Source organism: Eleutherodactylus coqui, chromosome 7 (assembly GCF_035609145.1).
Source record: "Eleutherodactylus coqui strain aEleCoq1 chromosome 7, aEleCoq1.hap1, whole genome shotgun sequence".
NCBI lineage: Eukaryota > Metazoa > Chordata > Amphibia > Anura > Eleutherodactylidae > Eleutherodactylus > Eleutherodactylus coqui.
Window position 1 is genome coordinate 8,780,889 of NC_089843.1, and position 23,863 is coordinate 8,804,751.

The 23,863-nt window shown below is 48.0% G+C and overlaps 1 protein-coding gene across 6 annotated transcripts in view; it reads right to left on the minus strand.

The window, feature by feature from the left end:
* Positions 1 to 23,863, minus strand: part of DYSF (dysferlin) — a 419,332-nt gene that overhangs the window by 372,622 nt on the left and 22,847 nt on the right. For 4 of the 6 annotated variants that reach the window (XM_066572850.1, XM_066572852.1, XM_066572851.1 and 1 more), the window contains exons 2-3: positions 3,425 to 3,480; positions 1,618 to 1,709 (exon numbers count right to left, since the gene is read on the minus strand). In XM_066572850.1, the coding sequence (XP_066428947.1) occupies positions 1,618 to 1,709; positions 3,425 to 3,480 (148 nt within the window). Of the gene's footprint in view, positions 1 to 1,617; positions 1,710 to 3,424; positions 3,481 to 23,634; positions 23,742 to 23,863 lie in introns of those variants that run through there. The other 2 variants (XM_066572849.1, XM_066572853.1) reach the window with 1 other exon arrangement.

Consider the following 23,863-nt stretch of genomic DNA (forward strand, 5'->3'; position numbering starts at 1 on the left):
CCCATCTATCTCCCATCTCTCTCCCATCTCTCTCCCATCTCTCTCCCATCTCTCTCTCTCCCATCTCTCTCTCCCATCTCTCTCTCCCATCTCTCTCTCTCCCATCTCTCTCCTATCTCTCTCCCATCTCTCTCCCATCTATCTCCCATCTATCTCCCATCTCTCTCCCACCTATCTCCCATCTCTCTCCCATCTATCTCCCATCTCTCTCCCATCTCTCTCTCTCCCATCTCTATCCCATCTCTCTCTCTCCCATCTCTCTCTCTCCCATCTCTCTCCCATCTCTCTCTCTCACATCTCTCTCTCATATCTCTCTCTCTCACATCTCTCTCCCATCTCTCTCTCTCTCTCTCTCATATCTATCTATCCATCCATCCATCTATCTCATATTTATCATATCTATCTATCATCTGTCTCTCTCTATTTATCTATCTATCTCATATCTATCTATCTCCTATCTATCTATCTATCTATCTATCTATCTATCTATCTATCTATCTATCTATCTATCTATCTATCTCCTATCTATCTATCTATCTCCTATCTATCTCATATCTATCTATCTATCTCCTATCTATCTATCTATCTCCTATCTATCTCATATCTATCTATCTATCTCCTATCTATCTATCTCCTATCTAACTATCTCATATCTATCTATCCCCTATCTATCTCCTATCTATCTCCTATCTATCTATCTATCTATCTATCTCCTATCTATCTATCTATCTATCTATCTATCTATCTATCTATCTATCTATCTATCTATCTATCTATCTCATATCTATCTATCTATCTATCTATCTATCTATCTATCTATCTATCTATCTATCTATCTATCTCATATCTATCTATCCCCTATCTACCTCCTATCTATCTATCTATCTATCTATCTATCTATCTATCTAACTATCTCATATCTATCTATCCCCTATCTATCTCCTATCTATCTATCTATCTATCTATCTATCTATCTCCTATCTATCTATCTATATATCTATCTATCTATCTCATATCTATCTATCTATCTATCTATCTATCTATCTATCTATCTATCTATCTATCTATCTATCTATCTATCTATCTCATATCTATCTATCTATCTATCTATCTATCTATCCCCTATCTACCTCCTATCTATCTATCTATCTATCTCCTATCTATCTATCTATCTATCTATCTATGTCCTATCTATCTATCTATCTCCTATCTATCTATCTATCTATCTATCTATCTATCTATCTATCTATCTATCTATCTAACTATCTCATATCTATCTATCTATCTATCTATCTATCTATCTATCTATCTATCTATCTATCTATCTATCTATCTATCTATCTATCTATCTATCTCATATCTATCTATCTCCTACCTACCTACCTATAGATGATCGGATAGATAGAGATCCGATCATCGATCATACTTGGGATACTATTCCATCTCACATTAGACGTTTTAGTCTGTGACTCCCAGCTTCATGTAGTTGGGGTTGGCGCTGCGGCCCGGTGTTCAGTCCTCACTCGGTACAGCTGTGACTTATAGGATGTATTTCGCTACAGTGTAACAATCAGGGACAGGCCCGGCCATGTGACATTTCCTCACAGGTGACATTACCGATTCCTTCCCATCGTCTCGTGGTCTTTGACGGCGGCATAAAGCTCCGCGGTGGTGTCCAGCGGAACGCCCTTCAGGTCCCATTCAAAGCCCTAAAGGAGGAGGGAGAAGGCTATCCATCAGTATTCAGTGAAAAAATTAGAGAGAGTCAGTGTATCTAAGCCCATGATAGGCGATACCACCCAGGACATCTAAGCCTGTGGCATGTGATATTGCCCAGTGTATCTAAGCAGGTTATATGTGATACTGCCCAGTGTATCTAAGCAGGTTATATGTAATACTGCCCAGTGTATCTAAGCAGGTTATGTGTGATACTGCCCAGTGTATCTAAGCAGGTTATATGTGATACTGCCCAGTGTATCTAAGCAGGTTATGACCAGTGTATCTAAGCAGGTTATGTGTGACACTGCCCAGTGTATCTAAGCAGGTTATGTGTGATACTGCCCAGTGTATCTAAGCAGGTTATGTGTGATACTGCCCAGTGTATCTAAGCAGGTTATGTGTGATATTGCCCAGTGTATCTAAGCAGATTATGTGTGATACTGCCCAGTGTATCTAAGCAGGTTATATGTGATACTGCCCAGTGTATCTAAGCAGGTTATGTGTGATACTGCCCAGTGTATCTAAGCAGGTTATGTGTGATACTGCCCAGTGTATCTAAGCAGGTTATGTGTGATACTGCCCAGTGTATCTAAGCAGGTTATGTGTGATACTGCCCAGTGTATCTAAGCAGGTTATGTGTGATACTGCCCAGTGTATCTAAGCAGGTTATGTGTGATACTGCCCAGTGTATCTAAGCAGGTTATGTGTGATACTGCCCAGTGTATCTAAGCAGATTATGTGTGATACTGTTCAGTGTATCTAAGCAGGTTATATGTGATACTGTTCAGTGTATCTAAGCAGGTTATATGTGATACTGCCCAGTGTATCTAAGCAGGTTATATGTGATACTGTTCAGTGTATCTAAGCAGGTTATATGTGATACTGTCCAGTGTATCTAAGCAGGTTACATGTGATACTGTCCAGTGTATCTAAGCAGGTTATGTGTGATACTGCCCAGTGTATCTAAGCAGATTATATGTGATACTGTCCAGTGTATCTAAGCAGATTATATGTGATACTGTCCAGTGTATCTAAGCAGATTATATGTGATACTGTCCAGTGTATCTACGCCTGTAATATGTGGTAATACCCAGTGTATATAAATTTGTGATATGTGAGGCTTCCCAGTGTACCTCATTCAGCGATATTTGATGCTGCGCAGTGTACCTAATCATATATGTGATACTACCCAGTGTATCCAATCTTGTGATATGTGATGCTGCCCAGTGTATCTGATCTTATTATATGTGTTACTGCCCAGTGTATTTAGTCATGTATGTAATGCTGCCCATGTATCTAAGCCTGTCATGTGATACCATCTAGTGTATCTAATCATGCAATACTGCCCAGTATATCTAAGCATGTGATATGTGAATTGCCCAGTGTAGCTAAACCTGAGATATGTGATACTACTCAGTGTATCTAAGCCTGACATGTGTGATGCTTTCTGCTGAGTCCTGTACAGCAGATATGATATATCCTCCAGTCCTTTATCTGGAGAGGAGGGGATGTATCTCAGAGGAGTCCGGGGGCGCCATCATTATATTGTAATCCCAGTACAAGCTGGAGCAGAAACACTTAACCCCTTCATAGCTGGCCATGCAAAAACAGGAAGAACAGAAGGAGGCAGTGACACCCAATAATGGGCCGCAGCAACCAGATGCAAATGATATGCAAAGCAGCTCCTCCTGGCAGCGCTGCTCACCTCGTTCCAGATGGGGTTCGGGTTATTCTTGATGACTTTAGTCTTCTTTTTGACCCCTGAAAAATTATAATGAAGAGAACACAATGTAACACCGAGCTCAATACTCATACAATGGGCACATCACTGTTGGGCAGCAAGGGGGTAAAATACCCGGAAAGGAGTAATAAGGGCGCAGGCAGGAAAGTAGGACCGCGGGCAGAGGACTGCCACCAGGGTGCAGGGCTGGCAGTCACGGTGGGTGCTATGTGGCCAGCAGGACTGGAAGCCATCTGGAGTGATGTGGCAGTAAGCTGCCCCACCGTGTGAACTCAGTCTAACCGTTCAGGTTTCTCTTCACCAAAAGCAAGCAGAGATCTTGGAATCTGAGAGGAATTGATACACAAAGCATATAGGAAAACTGCAGACAACTTTCCATACAGTGAATGACGGTAATGAACACAAAACCGAAAAAAGGATATCAACAGCAGTGTAATTTATGAAACCACAAGGGATCAACATAGAACCCCCAGACCACCACAGACCCCAGACCACCAGGAGCCAACATACAACCCTCAAACCACCAGGAGCCGACATACAACCCCCAGACCACCGGGAGCCGACATACAACCCCCCAGACCACCAGGAACCGACATACAACCCCCAGACCACCGGGAGCCGACATACAACCCCCAGGCCACCAGGAACCAACATACAACCCCAGACCACCGGGAGCCAACATGCAACCCCCAAACCACCGGGAGCCAACATACAACCCCCAAACCACCAGGAACAGACATACAACCCCCATACCGCCACAGACCCCAGACCACCGGGAGCCGACATACAACCCCCAGACCACCGGGAGCCGACATACAACCCCCAGACCACCGGGAGCCGACATACAACCCCCAGACCACCGGGAGCCAACATACAACCCTCAAACCACCAGGAGCCGACATACAATCCCCAGACCACCAGGAACCGACATACAACCCCCAGACCAACGGGAACCGACATACAACCCCCAGACCACCGGGAGCCAACATGCAACCCCCAAACCACCGGGGAGCCAACATACAACCCCCAGACCACCAGGAACCAACATACAACCCCCAGACCACCACAGACCCCAGACCACCGGGAGCCGACATACAAGCCCCAGACCACCGGGAGCCGACATACAACCCGCAGACCACCGGGAGCCGACATACAACCCGCAGACCAACGGGAGCCGACATACAACCCGCAGACCAACGGGAGCCGACATACAACCCGCAGAGCAACGGGAGCCGACATACAACCCCCAGACCACCGGGAGCCGACATACAACCCCCAGACCACCGGGAGTCGACATACAACCCCCAGACCACCGGGAACCGACATACAACCCCCGGACCACCAGGAACCGACATACAACCCCCAGACCGCCGGGAACCGACATACAACCCCTGGACCACCGGGAACCGACATACAACCCCCAGACCACCGGGAGCCGACATACAACCCCCAGACCACCGGGAGCCGACATACAACCCCCAGACCACCGGGAGCCGACATACAACCCCCAGACCACCAGGAGCCGACATACAACCCCCAGACCACCAGGAGCCAACATACAACCCCCAAACCACCGGGGAGCCAACATACAACCCCCAGACCACCAGGAACCAACATACAACCCCCAGACCACCACAGACCCCAGACCACCGGGAGCCGACATACAACCCGCAGACCAACGGGAGCCGACATACAACCCGCAGACCAACGGGAGCCGACATACAACCCCCAGACCACCGGGAGCCGACATACAACCCCCAGACCACCGGGAGTCGACATACAACCCCCAGACCACCGGGAACCGACATACAACCCCCGGACCACCAGGAACCGACATACAACCCCCAGACCACCGGGAACCGATATACAACCCCCAGACCACCGGGAGCCGACATACAACCCCCAGACCACCGGGAGCCGACATACAACCCCCAGACCACCAGGAGCCAGCATACAACCCCCAGACCACCAGGAGCCAACATACAACCCCCAGACCACCAGGAGCCAACATACAACCCCCAGACCACCAGGAGCCAACATACAACCCCCAAACCACCGGGGAGCCAACATACAACCCCCAGACCACCAGGAACCAACATACAACCCCCAGACCACCACAGACCCCAGACCACCGGGAGCCGACATACAACCCCCAGACCACCGGGAGCCGACATACAACCCGCAGACCACCGGGAGCCGACATACAACCCGCAGACCAACGGGAGCCGAGATACAACCCGCAGACCAACGGGGGCCGACATACAACCCGCAGACCAACGGGGGCCGACATACAACCCCCAGACCACCGGGAGCCGACATACAACCCCCAGACCACCAGGAGCCGACATACAACCCCCAGACCACCAGGAGCCAACATACAACCCCCAGACCACCAGGAGCCAACATACAACCCCCAGAGCACCAGGAGCCAACATACAACCCTCAAACCACCAGGAGCCAACATACAACCCTCAAACCACCAGGAGCCAGCATACAACCCCCAGACCACCAGGAACCGACATACAACCCCCAGACCACCGGGAGCCGACATACAACCCCCAAACCACCGGGAGCCAACATACAACCCCCAGACCACCAGGAACCGACATACAACCCCCATACCACCACAGACCCCAGACCACTGGGAGCCGACATACAACCCGCAGACCAACGGGAGCCGACATACAACCCGCAGACCAACGGGAGCCGACATACAACCCGCAGACCAACGGGAGCCGACATACAACCCGCAGACCAACGGGAGCCGACATACAACCCCCAGACCACCGGGAGCCGACATACAACCCCCAGACCACCGGGAACCAACATACAACCCCCATACCACCAGGAACCAACATACAACCCCCAGACCACCAGGAGCCAACATACAACCCCCAGACCACCAGGAGCCGACATACAACCCCCAGACCACTGGGAACCAACATTCAACCCCCATACCACCAGGAACCAACATACAACCCCCAGACCACCAGGAGCCAACATACAACCCCCAGACCACCAGGAACCAACATACAACCCCCAGACCACCAAGAACAAACACATAAATACCAGATCCCATAAAATGAATACAGGAACAAAAGACCACCTGGGATGAATAAAGGTCTACCAGTCCACCAATGATGAATACTGAGCCAACAGACCACCAAAGATGATTAGAACCAATTAATCACCAGGGATCAACACAGAATCCCCAGACCACCAGGGACAAATACAGAACTACCAGATCACCTAGGATGAATACAGAAACAAAAGGACAACCAGGGATAAATATAGAGCCCCCAGACCACCAGGGGCCAACATACAACCCCCAGACCACCAGGGATGAACAGGGAACTACCAGAGTGCTGGGTAGGAAAACAGAACCAAGGGACCACCATGAATGACCACTAAATGATAGGTTCACCATGGACAACTGCTGGCCCATGATTTTACAGATTGATGCAACTCTGATGGTAGTCAGTGCTGAACTATGGGGGATCTGGGGAGGACGCACTCTTACGGGGGGATCTGGGGAGGACGCACTCTTACGGGGGGATCTGGGGAGGACGCACTCTTACGGGGGGATCTGGGGAGGACGCACTCTTACGGGGGGATCTGGGGAGGACGCACTCTTACGGGGGATCTGGGGACGACGCACTCTTATGGGGGATCTGGGGACGACGCACTCTTATGGGGGATCTGGGGACGACGCACTCTTACGGGGGATCTGGGGAGGACGCACTCTTAAGGGGGATCTGGGGAGGACGCACTCTTAAGGGGGATCTGGGGAGGACGCACTCTTACGGGGGATCTGGGGAGGACGCACTCTTACGGGGGATCTGGGGACGACGCACTCTTATGGGGGATCTGGGGACGACGCACTCTTACGGGGGATCTGGGGACGACGCACTCTTACGGGGGGATCTGGGGAGGACGCACTCTTACGGGGGATCTGGGGACGACGCACTCTTATGGGGGATCTGGGGACGACGCACTCTTACGGGGGATCTGGGGACGACGCACTCTTATGGGGGATCTGGGGACGACGCACTCTTACGGGGGATCTGGGGACGACGCACTCTTACGGGGGGATCTGGGGATGACGCACTCTTACGGGGGATCTGGGGATGATGCGCTCTTATGGGGAACCTCAGGATTACTCTTGAATAATTTTGGTGCAGTAGAATTAATGCTATCATTGTGTTGCCTGTTGGGGGTATGTGCTCCTTTAGAGGGTGGCATCGGTGGCACCATATGTGTCTTGTATGATGGTACTTGGTGTCAGAGGCCACTAGTGTGGGATATCCTAGTGGGCACTCTACCCCCTGCCCGGAGGATGGGCTGATGGATAGGATGCTCCCCGCCCCATCCAGCATTGTGTGCAGGGGCTCTTAATTAGTGGCAAGGCCTTTAATCGTAACAATTTCCTGCGTGCCCAGCCTGGCAAAGAGGAAGAGGAAGAGGAAGGAGCTATTCTCAGGAACACAATCCACTTCTCAGGGGCACATCACACTGGAGCTGTTGAATCTATATATGGGCATGAGCATGTAGCAGAGCCAAGCTGGCGTCACCGCTGGAGCCGGCCAGGAGACAAACTCCTTATAACTGTTCATATAGAGAGGTGTATTCTGTGTGCAAATGTAGCAGAGCCATACTGCACAACTGCCAGCCAGCGGGGTCTCCTGAGCACTTGCAGGGGCTCACAGTAAGTGTAGACATAGTTGCGGTTTGGGTCTGCCCTTTTCCGTGACATTGGCCCTGGAGGAGCGCCCCTTCCATGAGGTGACCGCTTAGGGGGCAGCCTGCAGGGTCTCAGATGTTCCAGCCATGGTTTAAGGTGCACCTATGGATTTATATTGGGTAGTGCTGACCTATTTTATCCTTTTTTGTACAAATATTGTGAAGTTTTGGCTGCCCACCTGGTTGTGCCCACCTGCCGCCCATCTACCTTCTGTCCCTCCTACTGGACTATATGAATGGTGTCCTACCCTCCCTGTTTTATTTGTAGGCTCAGTCCCAACAGAGGAGCATTCTGAGGTAGGTACCCATCTTTCCCAGGTTGGGATTTACCACCTGGTATTAGTGTTAGGACCCATCTGAGCGCGGTTCCCCGGACGCTGGTAGATGATCAGACTATATACCCAGCACCGTGCGTTATGTAATGTGGTTAGAGCATTGATTACAGGCATGTAGACCTCTGAGGGTGAATGTGTTATGAGCGCTGCTGCCATTTTTGGTTTCTGCCTCAGACTGCAGTATTAATATTACTACTGGGGCCATTAGGAGGGTTGGTATTTATACCGGAGCCACTAAGGGGGCGCTCTATTCTTGCAGCCACTAGGAGGCCGTTTACTATTGGGGCTATTACCATGCTGTCACGTCAGACAAGTCTCTGCTACACGTATGTATTGGCGCTTTCCATGCCTCACGTCTCTGAGACTTGCAGAACTTTAACCTATTGCATCTAGCTGTTCCCGAAGATGAGCGGCGCCAGATGTGTGCAGACGCCACTTATCCTATGTGTTCTGCAGAGCTGACTGTGTGACAGCGGAGGGCGACAGCAGCTGCCCAGGACCTCCCGCTAATGTCTATGGTCAGTGAAGACCTGCCAGGGCAGCGCTGTGGAGAAAACGGTGGAGGGTGATGTTGCCAAGTTCTGTAGCATCTCCAGGACCTCACAGATCCCACTGCGGATTCTCTCAGCTCCTCACTTTACTGATCAATTATTAAGGGATGCCCAACTGCAAACTACTGATGACCTGTCCTTAGCATAGGCCTTTGATAATTATAGATAGGCAGGGTTCTGGACACCCAGGACCCCGGCTGATCAGCAGCTCACCAGGCCTATGTGCTTGTGCACTGAGTAGATATGTGCAGATGGCAGACAGCTCCGTTCTTACTGCAGTGGCCAGCCTTGGTATTGCTTCCATTCACTGCAATGGGAACTCTGCCTGTAATACCAAACATGGCCACTGCAGGGAGAATGGAGCTGTCTGCTTCCTGTACACATCAGCTCACTGCACCAGCACATTTAACCAGCAAACAGCTGATCAGTGATAGTCCCAGCCCATCTACTCTCATTTGCACCTGAACAACCCTTTAAGGGCGCCTTCATAGGGCGGAATCTTCTGCTGTCAAAATCCGCGCCAAAATCTTCCAGTCTAAATTTGGATGTTGACAGAATTCCGTCATTTTCAAATCCCCATGTCAGACGTGCCTTGTGACACACGGGAATATTCTGTCTGCTGAGAAAGCCAACTTAGAGCGACCCTGTTGGCCTGAACAAACAAAGATGGCCGACAACCTGGTGCAAACCATTATATGCATCGGTGGTCTAAGGCAGTGCATGCTGGGATTAACCCTTGGTGCCCCCATGAGCAGTGAGCTCAGCAAGCCGTGTCTCGGGCCGCTCTCACACATGAATGCGGAAAAGCGTCACGGTTGCAAGCACAGTGCTTTACCGCGATCTTACTAGCGCTGTCGCCAACAGCACGTTTTAGCGCACCCCATCATTGTGATGGGCGATGGGTGCGCTGAACGGATATATATAGACCAGACAACACTCGAAAATCGCAGCGCTGGAAAGCGCCGTCCAGAGCCACGACCGAGCACAAGTCCGCGAGGCCCCACTGATTTCATTGGGAGCGTTAGACCGTGATTAACGCGGTGTTCAAAATGCTGCGCTAATCGCGGTAAAAAGCACCTGTGTGAGAGGGGCCTCAGCCCAGTGTCCCCCATCTGCAGTCCTCAGGGACCCCAACAGGTCATGTCTTCAGGATTTCCCCAATATCGCACAGGTGATGTAATTATTGTCGGTCCTCAGACATTGCCACAGGGGTTCCTACTATAGAATATCCTGAAAGCATGACGAGTTGGCGGTCCCCGAGGACCGGAGTTGGCGGTCCCCGAGGACCGGAGTTGGCGGTCCCCGAGGACCGGAGTTGGCGGTCCCCGAGGACCGGAGTTTGGGGTCCCCGAGGACTGGAGTTGGGAAACACTATCTTGGACTCCTGATGCATATAATTCAGGGTGGTCAGAGAGGTGGTCATGGTGGCCATCCTGGTGTGTCCAGGCCGGGGACTTGTTTTGGGGACTCCATTAACCTCCAAGTGATTGTTCCCAGCAAGAGAAACCAAATCATCTTGTAGATATGATACCTCGGGCCAACAAAAATACATGATGTTACAGCGAGCTTTCCAACCTCCCAGGGTCCTTCCTCAGCCGTAATGACAGAGATCTGGAAGGGGCATATATACCAGTATATACAAATGTCCACACATGAGAAGACACAGACATATCCAGACTAATGTGACAAGATGGGCAGAGGAGTAAATACTTAATCAGTCCACTGGCAAGGAATGTGCTACGTCCGCAACTCCAGGACACCAAGCCTACGCACGGACACAAAGAAACACCATAACCACACACAAGAGGCATACTGAACTGCATATTGGTCTCACGGGCAGACATGACATATCCCTCCTCTAACGGGACAACCACCACAAGCAGGCAAGAATAGTCCAAATGTTACTTTCACCTTTTCACTGGTTCGGACCATAAAACAACCTTTAATAGTAGGATTAATATTAGGACAGAAACTACATAAAAATACACAAAGTACATAAAAATAAGTGGAACATAGCAGACTTCACGTGAGAAATCAAATCGGTTTGTGTGTGGACTTATTTAGAATGAAGCAATACCTCCGCAGCGCCACCTACAGGATGTCAGCATTCCTTCAAATCAATGTATGATTTTTTTACCGAGTTTGTAAAGCAATGATTGGGAATCGCACCCCTTCTGGGAGGTCTCCTTGGGGAGAGACGATGCCATCCCCCGACCCACTCGCCCCCCAGGTGTCTCCACACACCCCCTGGGTGCTCTCCTCCAGGACACCCCTCTTGACCTCCTTCAGACCTTTCATATTCTCCACTGATGTAAGAACCCCGCTCCGAGGTTCATTCCATTCCTGAGAGTTTCACAAATAGCCCTAAATGTATACTCCCAAATTCTGCTGCCACTTGAAGTTGGGGTTCTTGCATCAGTGGAGAAGATGAAGGACTGAAGGAGATCAGGAGTGACTAAGTATTTACTCCTCTGCCCATCTTGTCTGTATTGTTTTTAGTGCACCTTAGTCTCGCTAGGTCTGTGCCTTCTCATATGTGGACATTTGCACGGATCTGTTTCATCAGGCCTGAGGAAGGACCCTGAGAGGTCCAAACGCTGGCTGTAACATCATGTCATATTGTAGCCAGTAAAAGGTCCCAGATCTACAAGATGACTTGGTTTTCTTGCTGGGGACAGTCATACTTCGGAGGAGATGGACAGGAAGCTGACTGCACTCCGCATCATCCTCAGACTGACCCATCGAGGAAACACAACATACAAGGAATGGTTCCTTCCTGCTCCAAGCATCTAACCTGAGTGCAGCCCGGCAGCAGTGAAGAATGCCAGGCTGCTTCTTAAAGGGCTACGCCAGCGAAGACGAAGGATACCGACGCAGCAGAGCTCTCATGTACATGGCATGTGGGGGTGACCGGATAGAGGGCATCAGCATTCTGACTCCTCGGTGGGCACGCGGTTGTGCCGGACTGCAGGGATCGGTTGCTTCCTGCACCTCCTCGCCCTTCACCTGCCCGTATCCAAGGAGTTCAAGGGAGTCAAACACCAGAACACGACTCAGTGCTGACGGCTTCTCCGTCCGCTAAACCTGCGCTCTGCCAATACGCCTCCTCACGGTACGCCGGGCGTAACTCATATTAACCCTATAATCTGCAGTACAAATCCACAGCGTATCTGCACATTCTACCGAAGATAATCCTGCACCGACCCACAAGACTCAGCAGAAGAAACGGAGCCGTATACCCCGGACTATATACCGTACAGTATAGTAACAGTGAGCCGTATACCCCGGACTATATACCGTACAGTATAGTAACACTGAGCCGTATACCCCAGACTATATACCGTACAGTATAGTAACACTGAGCCGTATACCCCAGACTATATACCGTACAGTATAGTAACACTGAGCCGTATACCCCAGACTATATACCGTACAGTCGAGTAACACTGAGCCGTATACCCCAGACTATATACCGTACAGTATAGTAACACTGAGCCGTATACCCCAGACTATATACCGTACAGTATAGTAACACTGAGCTGTATACCCCGGACTATATACCGTACAGTATAGTAACACTGAGCCGTATACCCCGGACTATATACCGTAAAGTATAGTAACACTGAGCCGTATACCCCAGACTATATACCGTACAGTCGAGTAACACTGAGCCGTATACCCCAGACTATATACCGTACAGTATAGTAACACTGAGCCGTATACCCCAGACTATATACCGTACAGTATAGTAACACTGAGCCTTATCCCCCCGGACTATATACCGTACAGTATAGTAACACTGAGCCGTATACCCCGGACTATATACCGTACAGAATAGTAACACTGAGCCGTATACCCCGGACTATATACCGTACAGTATAGTAACACTGAGCCATATACCCCGGACTATATACTGTATAGTATAGTAACACTGAGCCGTATACCCCGGACTATATACCGTACAGTATAGTAACACTGAGCCGTATACCCCGGACTATATACCGTACAGTATAGTAACACTGAGCCGTATACCCCGGACTATATACCGTACAGTATAGTAACACTGAGCCGTATACCCCGGACTATATACCGTACAGTATAGTAACACTGAGCCGTATACCCCGGACTATATACCGTACAGTATAGTAACACTGAGCCGTATACCCCGGACTATATACCGTACAGTATAGTAACACTGAGCCGTATACCCCGGACTATATACCGTACAGTATAGTAACATTGAGCCGTATACCCCGTACTATATACCGTACAGTATAGTAACACTGAGCCGTATACCCCGGATTATATACCGTACAGTATAGTAACACTGAGCCGTATACCCCCGGACTATATACCGTACAGTATAGTAACACTGAGCCGTATACCCCAGACTATATACTGTACAGTATAGTAACACTGAGCCGTATACTCCGGACTATATACCGTACAGTATGGTAACACTGAGCCGTATACCCCCGCACTATATACCGTACAGTATAGTAACACTGAGCCATATACCCCGTACTATATACCGTACAGTATAGTAACACTGAGCCGTATACCCCGGACTATATACCGTACAGTATAGTAACACTGAGCCGTATACCCCGGACTATATACCGTACAGTATAGTAACACTGAGCCGTATACCCCGTACTATATACCGTTCAATATAGTAACACTGAGCCGTATACCCCGGACTATATACCGTACAGTATAGTAACACTGAGCCGTATACCCCGGACTATATACCGTACAGTATAGTAACACTGAGCTGTATACCCCGTACTATATACCGTACAGTATAGTAACACTGAGCCGTATACCGCGGACTATATACCGTACAGTACAGTAACACTGAGCCGTATACCCCCGCACTATATACCGTACAGTATAGTAACACTGAGCCGTATACCCCGGACTATATACCGTACAGTACAGTAACACTGAGCCGTATACCCCGGACTATATACCGTACAGTACAGTAACACTGAGCCGTATACCCCGGACTATATACCGTACAGTACAGTAACACTGAGCCGTATACCCTGGACTATATACCGTACAGTATAGTAACACTGAGCCGTATACCCCCGCACTATATACCGTACAGTCTAGTAACACTGAGCCGTATACCCCGCACTATATACCGTACAGTATAGTAACACTGAGCCGTATACCCCGGACTATATACCGTACAGTACAGTAACACTGAGCCGTATACCCCAGACTATATACCGTACAGTACAGTAACACTGAGCCGTATACCCCGGACTATATACCGTACAGTACAGTAACACTGAGCCGTATACCCCCGCACTATATACCGTACAGTTTAGTAACACTGAGCCGTATACCCCCGCACTATATACCGTACAGTCTAGTAACACTGAGCCGTATACCCCGTACTATATACCGTACAGTATAGTAACACTGAGCCGTATACCCCCGCACTATATACCGTACAGTATAGTAACACTGAGCCGTATACCCCGGACTATATACCGTACAGTATAGTAACACTGAGCCGTATACCCCGGACTATATACCGTACAGTATAGTAACATTGAGCCGTATACCCCGTACTATATACCGTACAGTATAGTAACACTGAGCCGTATACCCCCGCACTATATACCGTACAGTATAGTAACACTGAGCCGTATACCCCGGACTATATACCGTACAGTATAGTAACACTGAGCCATATACCCCGTACTATATACCGTACAGTATAGTAACACTGAGCCGTATACCCCGGACTATATACCGTACAGTATAGTAACACTGAGCCGTATACCCCGGACTATATACCGTACAGTATAGTAACACTGAGCCGTATACCCCGTACTATATACCGTTCAATATAGTAACACTGAGCCGTATACCCCGGACTATATACCGTACAGTATAGTAACACTGAGCCGTATACCCCGTACTATATACCGTACAGTATAGTAACACTGAGCCGTATACCCCCGCACTATATACCGTACAGTATGGTAACACTGAGCCATATACCCCCGGACTATATACCGTACAGTATAGTAACACTGAGCCGTATACCCCCGGACTGTATACCGTACAGTATAGTAACACTGAGCCGTATACCCCAGACTATATACCGTACAGTATAGTAACACTGAGCCGTATACCGCGGACTATATACCGTACAGTATAGTAACACTGAGCCGTATACCCCGTACTATATACCGTACAGTACAGTAACACTGAGCCGTATACCCCCGCACTATATACCGTACAGTATAGTAACACTGAGCCGTATACCCCGGACTATATACCGTACAGTACAGTAACACTGAGCCGTATACCCCAGACTATATACCGTACAGTATAGTAACACTGAGCCGTATACCCCGGACTATATACCGTACAGTACAGTAACACTGAGCCGTATACCCTGGACTATATACCGTACAGTATAGTAACACTGAGCCGTATACCCACGCACTATATACCGTACAGTCTAGTAACACTGAGCCGTATACCCCGTACTATATACCGTACAGTATAGTAACACTGAGCCGTATACCCCCGCACTATATACCGTACAGTATAGTAACACTGAGCCGTATACCCCGGACTATATACCGTACAGTATAGTAACACTGAGCCGTATACCCCGGACTATATACCGTACAGTACAGTAACACTGAGCCGTATACCCCAGACTATATACCGTACAGTACAGTAACACTGAGCCGTATACCCCGGACTATATACCGTACAGTACAGTAACACTGAGCCGTATACCCTGGACTATATACCGTACAGTATAGTAACACTGAGCCGTATACCCCCGCACTATATACCGTACAGTCTAGTAACACTGAGCCGTATACCCCGTACTATATACCGTACAGTATAGTAACACTGAGCCGTATACCCCCGCACTATATACCGTACAGTATAGTAACACTGAGCCGTATACCCCGGACTATATACCGTACAGTATAGTAACACTGAGCCATATACCCCGTACTATATACCGTACAGTATAGTAACACTGAGCCGTATACCCCGGACTATATACCGTACAGTACAGTAACACTGAGCCGTATACCCTGGACTATATACCGTACAGTATAGTAACACTGAGCCGTATACCCCCGCACTATATACCGTGCAGTCTAGTAACACTGAGCCGTATACCCCGTACTATATACCGTACAGTATAGTAACACTGAGCCGTATACCCCGTACTATATACCGTACAGTATAGTAACACTGAGCCGTATACCCCCAGACTATATACCGTACAGTATAGTAACACTGAGCTGTATACCCTGTACTATATACCGTACAGTATAGTAACACTGAGCCGTATACCCCCGCACTATATACCGTACAGTATAGTAACACTGAGCCGTATACCCCGGACTATATACCGTACAGTATAGTAACACTGAGCCGTATACCCCCAGACTATATACCGTACAGTATAGTAACACTGAGCCGTATACCCCCAGACTATATAACGTACAGTATAGTAACACTGAGCCGTATACCCCCGGACTATATACCGTACAGTATAGTAACACTGAGCCGTATACCCCGGACTATATACCGTACAGTATAGTAACACTGAGCCGTATACCCCGGACTATATACCGTACAGTATAGTAACACTGAGCCGTATACCCCGGACTATATACAGTACAGTATAGTAACACTGAGCCGTATACCCCGTACTATATACCGTTCAATATAGTAACACTGAGCCGTATACCCCGGACTATATACCGTACAGTATAGTAACACTGAGCCGTATACCCCGGACTATATACTGTACAGTATAGTAACACTGAGCCGTATACCCCGGACTATATACCGTACAGTATAGTAACATTGAGCCGTATACCCCGTACTATATACCGTACAGTATAGTAACACTGAGCCGTATACCCCCGCACTATATACCGTACAGTATAGTAACACTGAGCCGTATACCCCGGACTATATACCGTACAGTATAGTAACACTGAGCCATATACCCCGTACTATATACCGTACAGTATAGTAACACTGAGCCGTATACCCCGGACTATATACCGTACAGTATAGTAACACTGAGCCGTATACCCCCGCACTATATACCGTACAGTATAGTAACACTGAGCCGTATACCGCGGACTATATACTGTACAGTATAGTAACACTGAGCCGTATACCCCGTACTATATACCGTACAGTATAGTAACACTGAGCCGTATACCCCCGCACTATATACCGTACAGTATAGTAACACTGAGCCGTATACCCCGGACTATATACCAAACAGTACAGTAACACTGAGCCGTATACCCCAGACTATATACCGTACAGTACAGTAACACTGAGCCGTATACCCCGGACTATATACCGTACAGTATAGTAACACTGAGCCGTATACCCCAGACTATATACCGTATAGTATAGTAACACTGAGCCGTATACCGCGGACTATATACCGTACAGTACAGTAACACTGAGCCGTATACCCTGGACTATATACCGTACAGTACAGTAACACTGAGCCGTATACCCCCGCACTATATACCGTACAGTCTAGTAACACTGAGCCGTATACCCCCGGACTATATACCGTACAGTATAGTAACACTGAGCCGTATACCCCCGCACTATATACCGTACAGTATAGTAACACTGAGCCGTATACCCCGGACTATATACCGTACAGTATAGTAACACTGAGCCGTATACCCCCGGACTATATACCGTACAGTATAGTAACACTGAGCCGTATACCCCAGACTATATACCGTACAGTACAGTAACACTGAGCCGTATACCCCGGACTATATACCGTACAGTACAGTAACACTGAGCCGTATACCCCCGCACTATATACCGTACAGTCTAGTAACACTGAGCCGTATACCCCGTACTATATACCGTACAGTATAGTAACACTGAGCCGTATACCCCCGCACTATATACCGTACAGTCTAGTAACACTGAGCCGTATACCCCGTACTATATACCGTACAGTATAGTAACACTGAGCCGTATACCCCGCACTATATACCGTACAGTCTAGTAACACTGAGCCGTATACCCCGTACTATATACCGTACAGTATAGTAACACTGAGCCGTATACCCCCGCACTATATACCGTACAGTCTAGTAACACTGAGCCGTATACCCCGGACTATATACCGTACAGTAAAGTAACACTGAGCCGTATACCCCGTACTATATACCGTACAGTATAGTAACACTGAGCCGTATACCCCGGACTATATACCGTACAGTATAGTAACACTGAGCCGTATACCGCGTACTATATACCGTACAGTATAGTAACACTGAGCCGTATACCCCGGACTATATACCGTACAGTATAGTAACACTGAGCCGTATACCCCGGACTATATACCGTACAGTATAGTAACACTGAGCCATATACCCCGTACTATATACCGTACAGTATAGTAACACTGAGCCGTATACCCCGGACTATATACCGTACAGTATGGTAACACTGAGCCATATACCCCCGGACTATATACCGTACAGTATAGTAACAGTGAGCCGTATACCCCGGACTATATACCGTACAGTATAGTAACACTGAGCCGTATACCCCAGACTATATACCGTACAGTATAGTAACACTGAGCCGTATACCCCGGACTATATACTGTACAGTATAGTAACACTGAGCCGTATACCCCCGGACTATATACCGTACAGTATAGTAACACTGAGCCGTATACCCCAGACTATATACCGTACAGTATAGTAACACTGAGCCGTATACCCCGGACTATATACCGTACAGTATAGTAACACTGAGCCGTATACCCCGGACTATATACCGTACAGTATAGTAACACTGAGCCGTATACCCCGGACTATATACTGTACAGTATAGTAACACTGAGCCGTATACCCCGGACTATATACCGTACAGTATAGTAACACTGAGCCGTATACCCCAGACTATATACCGTACAGTACAGTAACACTGAGCCGTATACCCCGGACTATATACCGTACAGTACAGTAACACTGAGCCGTATACCCTGGACTATATACCGTACAGTACAGTAACACTGAGCCGTATACCCCCGCACTATATACCGTACAGTCTAGTAACACTGAGCCGTATACCCCCGGACTATATACCGTACAGTATAGTAACACTGAGCCGTATACCCCCGCACTATATACCGTACAGTATAGTAACACTGAGCCGTATACCCCGGACTATATACCGTACAGTACAGTAACACTGAGCCGTATACCTCAGACTATATACCGTACAGTACAGTAACACTGAGCCGTATACCCCGGACTATATACCGTACAGTACAGTAACACTGAGCCGTATACCCCCGCACTATATACCGTACAGTATAGTAACACTGAGCCGTATACCCCGGACTATATACCGTACAGTATAGTAACACTGAGCCGTATACCCCCGCACTATATACCGTACAGTCTAGTAACACTGAGCCGTATACCCCGTACTATATACCGTACAGTATAGTAACACTGAGCCGTATACCCCCGCACTATATACCGTACAGTATAGTAACACTGAGCCGTATACCCCGGACTATATACCGTACAGTACAGTAACACTGAGCCGTATACCCCGGACTATATACCGTACAGTATAGTAACACTGAGCCATATACCCCGTACTATATACCGTACAGTATAGTAACACTGAGCCGTATACCCCGGACTATATACCGTACAGTATAGTAACACTGAGCCGTATACCCCAGACTATATACCGTACAGTATAGTAACACTGAGCCGTATACCCCAGACTATATACCGTACAGTATAGTAACACTGAGCCGTATACCCCGGACTATATACCGTACAGTATAGTAACACTGAGCCGTATACCCCTGGACTATATACCGTACAGTATAGTAACACTGAGCCGTATACCCCGGACTATATACCGTACAGTATAGTAACACTGAGCCGTATACCCCCGGACTATATACCGTACAATATAGTAACACTGAGCCGTATACCCCGGACTATATACCGTACAGTATAGTAACACTGAGCCGTATACCCCCGGACTATATACCGTACAGTATAGTAACACTGAGCCGTATACCCCCAGACTATATACCGTACAGTATAGTAACACTGAGCCGTATACCCCGGACTATATACCGTACAGTATAGTAACACTGAGCCGTATACCCCGTACTATATACCGTACAGTATAGTAAACCTGAGCCGTATACCCCGGACTATATACCGTACAGTATAGTAACACTGAGCCATATACCCCGGACTATATACTGTATAGTATAGTAACACTGAGCCGTATACCCCGGACTATATACCGTACAGTATAGTAACACTGAGCCATATACCCCCGGATTATATACCGTACAGTATAGTAACACTGAGCCGTATACCCCGGACTATATACCGTACAGTATAGTAACACTGAGCCGTATACCCCCGGACTATATACCGTACAATATAGTAACACTGAGCCGTATACCCCGGACTATATACCGTACAGTATAGTAACACTGAGCCGTATACCCCGTACTATATACCGTACAGTATAGTAACACTGAGCCGTATACCCCGTACTATATACCGTACAGTATAGTAACACTGAGCCGTATACCCCAGACTATATACCGTACAGTATAGTAACACTGAGCCGTATACCCCCAGACTATATACCGTACAGTATAGTAACACTGAGCCGTATACCCCGTACTATATACCGTACAGTATAGTAACACTGAGCCGTATACCCCGGACTATATACCGTACAGTATAGTAACACTGAGCCGTATACCGCGGACTATATACCGTACAGTATAGTAACACTGAGCCGTATACCCCGGACTATATACCGTACAGTATAGTAACACTGAGCCGTATACCCCGGACTATATACCGTACAGTATAGTAACACTGAGCCATATACCCCGTACTATATACCGTACAGTATAGTAACACTGAGCCGTATACCCCGGACTATATACCGTACAGTATAGTAACACTGAGCCGTATACCCCCGGACTATATACCGTACAGTATAGTAACAGTGAGCCATATACCCCGGACTATATACCGTACAGTATGGTAACACTGAGCCATATACCCCCGGACTATATACCGTACAGTATAGTAACAGTGAGCCGTATACCCCGGACTATATACCGTACAGTATAGTAACACTGAGCCGTATACCCCAGACTATATACCGTACAGTATAGTAACACTGAGCCGTATACCCCGGACTATATACTGTACAGTATAGTAACACTGAGCCGTATACCCCCGGACTATATACCGTACAGTATAGTAACACTGAGCCGTATACCCCGGACTATATACCGTACAGTATAGTAACACTGAGCCGTATACCCCGGACTATATACCGTACAGTATAGTAACACTGAGCCGTATACCCCGGACTATATACCGTACAGTATAGTAACAGTGAGCCATATACCCCGGACTATATACCGTACAGTATGGTAACACTGAGCCATATACCCCCGGACTATATACCGTACAGTCTAGTAACACTGAGCCGTATACCCCGGACTATATACTGTACAGTATAGTAACACTGAGCCGTATACCCCGGACTATATACCGTACAGTATAGTAACACTGAGCCATATACCCCAGACTATATACCGTATAGTATAGTAACACTGAGCAGTATACCCCCGGACTATATACCGTACAGTATAGTAACACTGAGCCGTATACCCCGGACTATATACCGTACAGTATAGTAACACTGAGCCGTATACCCCGGACTATATACCGTACAGTATAGTAACACTGAGCCATATACCCCGGACTATATACCGTACAGTATAGTAACACTGAGCCGTATACCCCAGACTATATACCGTACAGTATAGTAACACTGAGCCGTATACCCCCGGACTATATACCGTACAGTATAGTAACACTGAGCCGTATACCCCGGACTATATACCGTACAGTATAGTAACACTGAGCCATATACCCCGGACTATATACCGTACAGTATAGTAACACTGAGCCGTATACCCCGGACTATATACCGTACAGTATAGTAACACTGAGCCGTATACCCCGGACTATATACCGTACAGTATAGTAACACTGAGCCGTATACCCCCGGACTATATACCGTACAGTATAGTAACACTGAGCCGTATACCCCGGACTATATACCGTACAGTATAGTAACACTGAGCCGTATACCCCGTACTATATACCGTACAGTATAGTAACACTGAGCCGTATACCCCAGACTATATACCGTACAGTATAGTAACACTGAGCCGTATACCCCGGACTATATACCGTACAGTATAGTAACACTGAGCCGTATACCCCGGACTATATACCGTACAGTATAGTAACACTGAGCCGTATACCCTGGACTGTATACCGTACAGTATAGTAACACTGAGCCGTATACCCCGGACTATATACCGTACAGTATAGTAACACTGAGCCGTATACCCCGGACTATATACTGTACAGTATAGTAACACTGAGCCGTATACCCCGGACTATTTACCGTACAGTATAGTAACACTGAGCCGTATACCCCGGACTATATACCGTACAGTATAGTAACACTGAGCCGTATACCCCGGACTATATACCGTACAGTATAGTAACACTGAGCCGTATACCCCGGACTATATACCGTACAGTATAGTAACACTGAGCCGTATACCCCGAACTATATACCGTACAGTATAGTAACACTGAGCCGTATACCCCCAGACTATATACCGTACAGTATAGTAACACTGAGCCGTATACCCCCGGACTATATACCGTACAGTATAGTAACACTGAGCCGTATACCCCCAGACTATATACCGTACAGTATAGTAACACTGAGCCGTATACCCCCGGACTATATACCGTACAGTATAGTAACACTGAGCCGTATACCCCGGACTATATACCGTACAGTATAGTAACACTGAGCCGTATACCCCGGACTATATACCGTACAGTATAGTAACACTGAGCCGTATACCCCCGGACTATATACCGTACAGTATAGTAACACTGAGCCGTATACCCCGGACTATATACCGTACAGTATAGTAACACTGAGCCGTATACCCCCGGACTATATACCGTACAGTATAGTAACACTGAGCCGTATACCCCGGACTATATACCGTACAGTATAGTAACACTGAGCCGTATACCCCCGGACTATATACCGTACAGTATAGTAACACTGAGCCGTATACCCCGGACTATATACCGTACAGTATAGTAACACTGAGCCGTATACCCCGGACTATATACCGTACAGTATAGTAACACTGAGCCGTATACCCCTGGACTATATACCGTACAGTATAGTAACACTGAGCCGTATACCCCGGACTATATACCGTACAGTATAGTAACACTGAGCCGTATACCCCCGGACTATATACCGTACAGTATAGTAACACTGAGCCGTATACCCCGGACTATATACCGTACAGTATAGTAACACTGAGCCGTATACCCCGGACCCTTTCGGGTCTCCTCACCTCTGAAGCTCAGGCTGGTCACCGGGTCGCAGTCCCCTTTGCCCCTGCAGGGCAGGTTCGTCGCCCCCAGCAGTACGCAGCGCAGCATCTCTCAGTGCAGCTGATGCTGCCGGCAGGACGGATTGTTCCCCAGCAGGGGGCGGGGCCAGGATGGAAGTGTCAGACCACGCCCCCTGCTGGTACATAGTAAGTAGACTGGATGCTCCTGGGCTGCTGCAGGCGGTGGGTC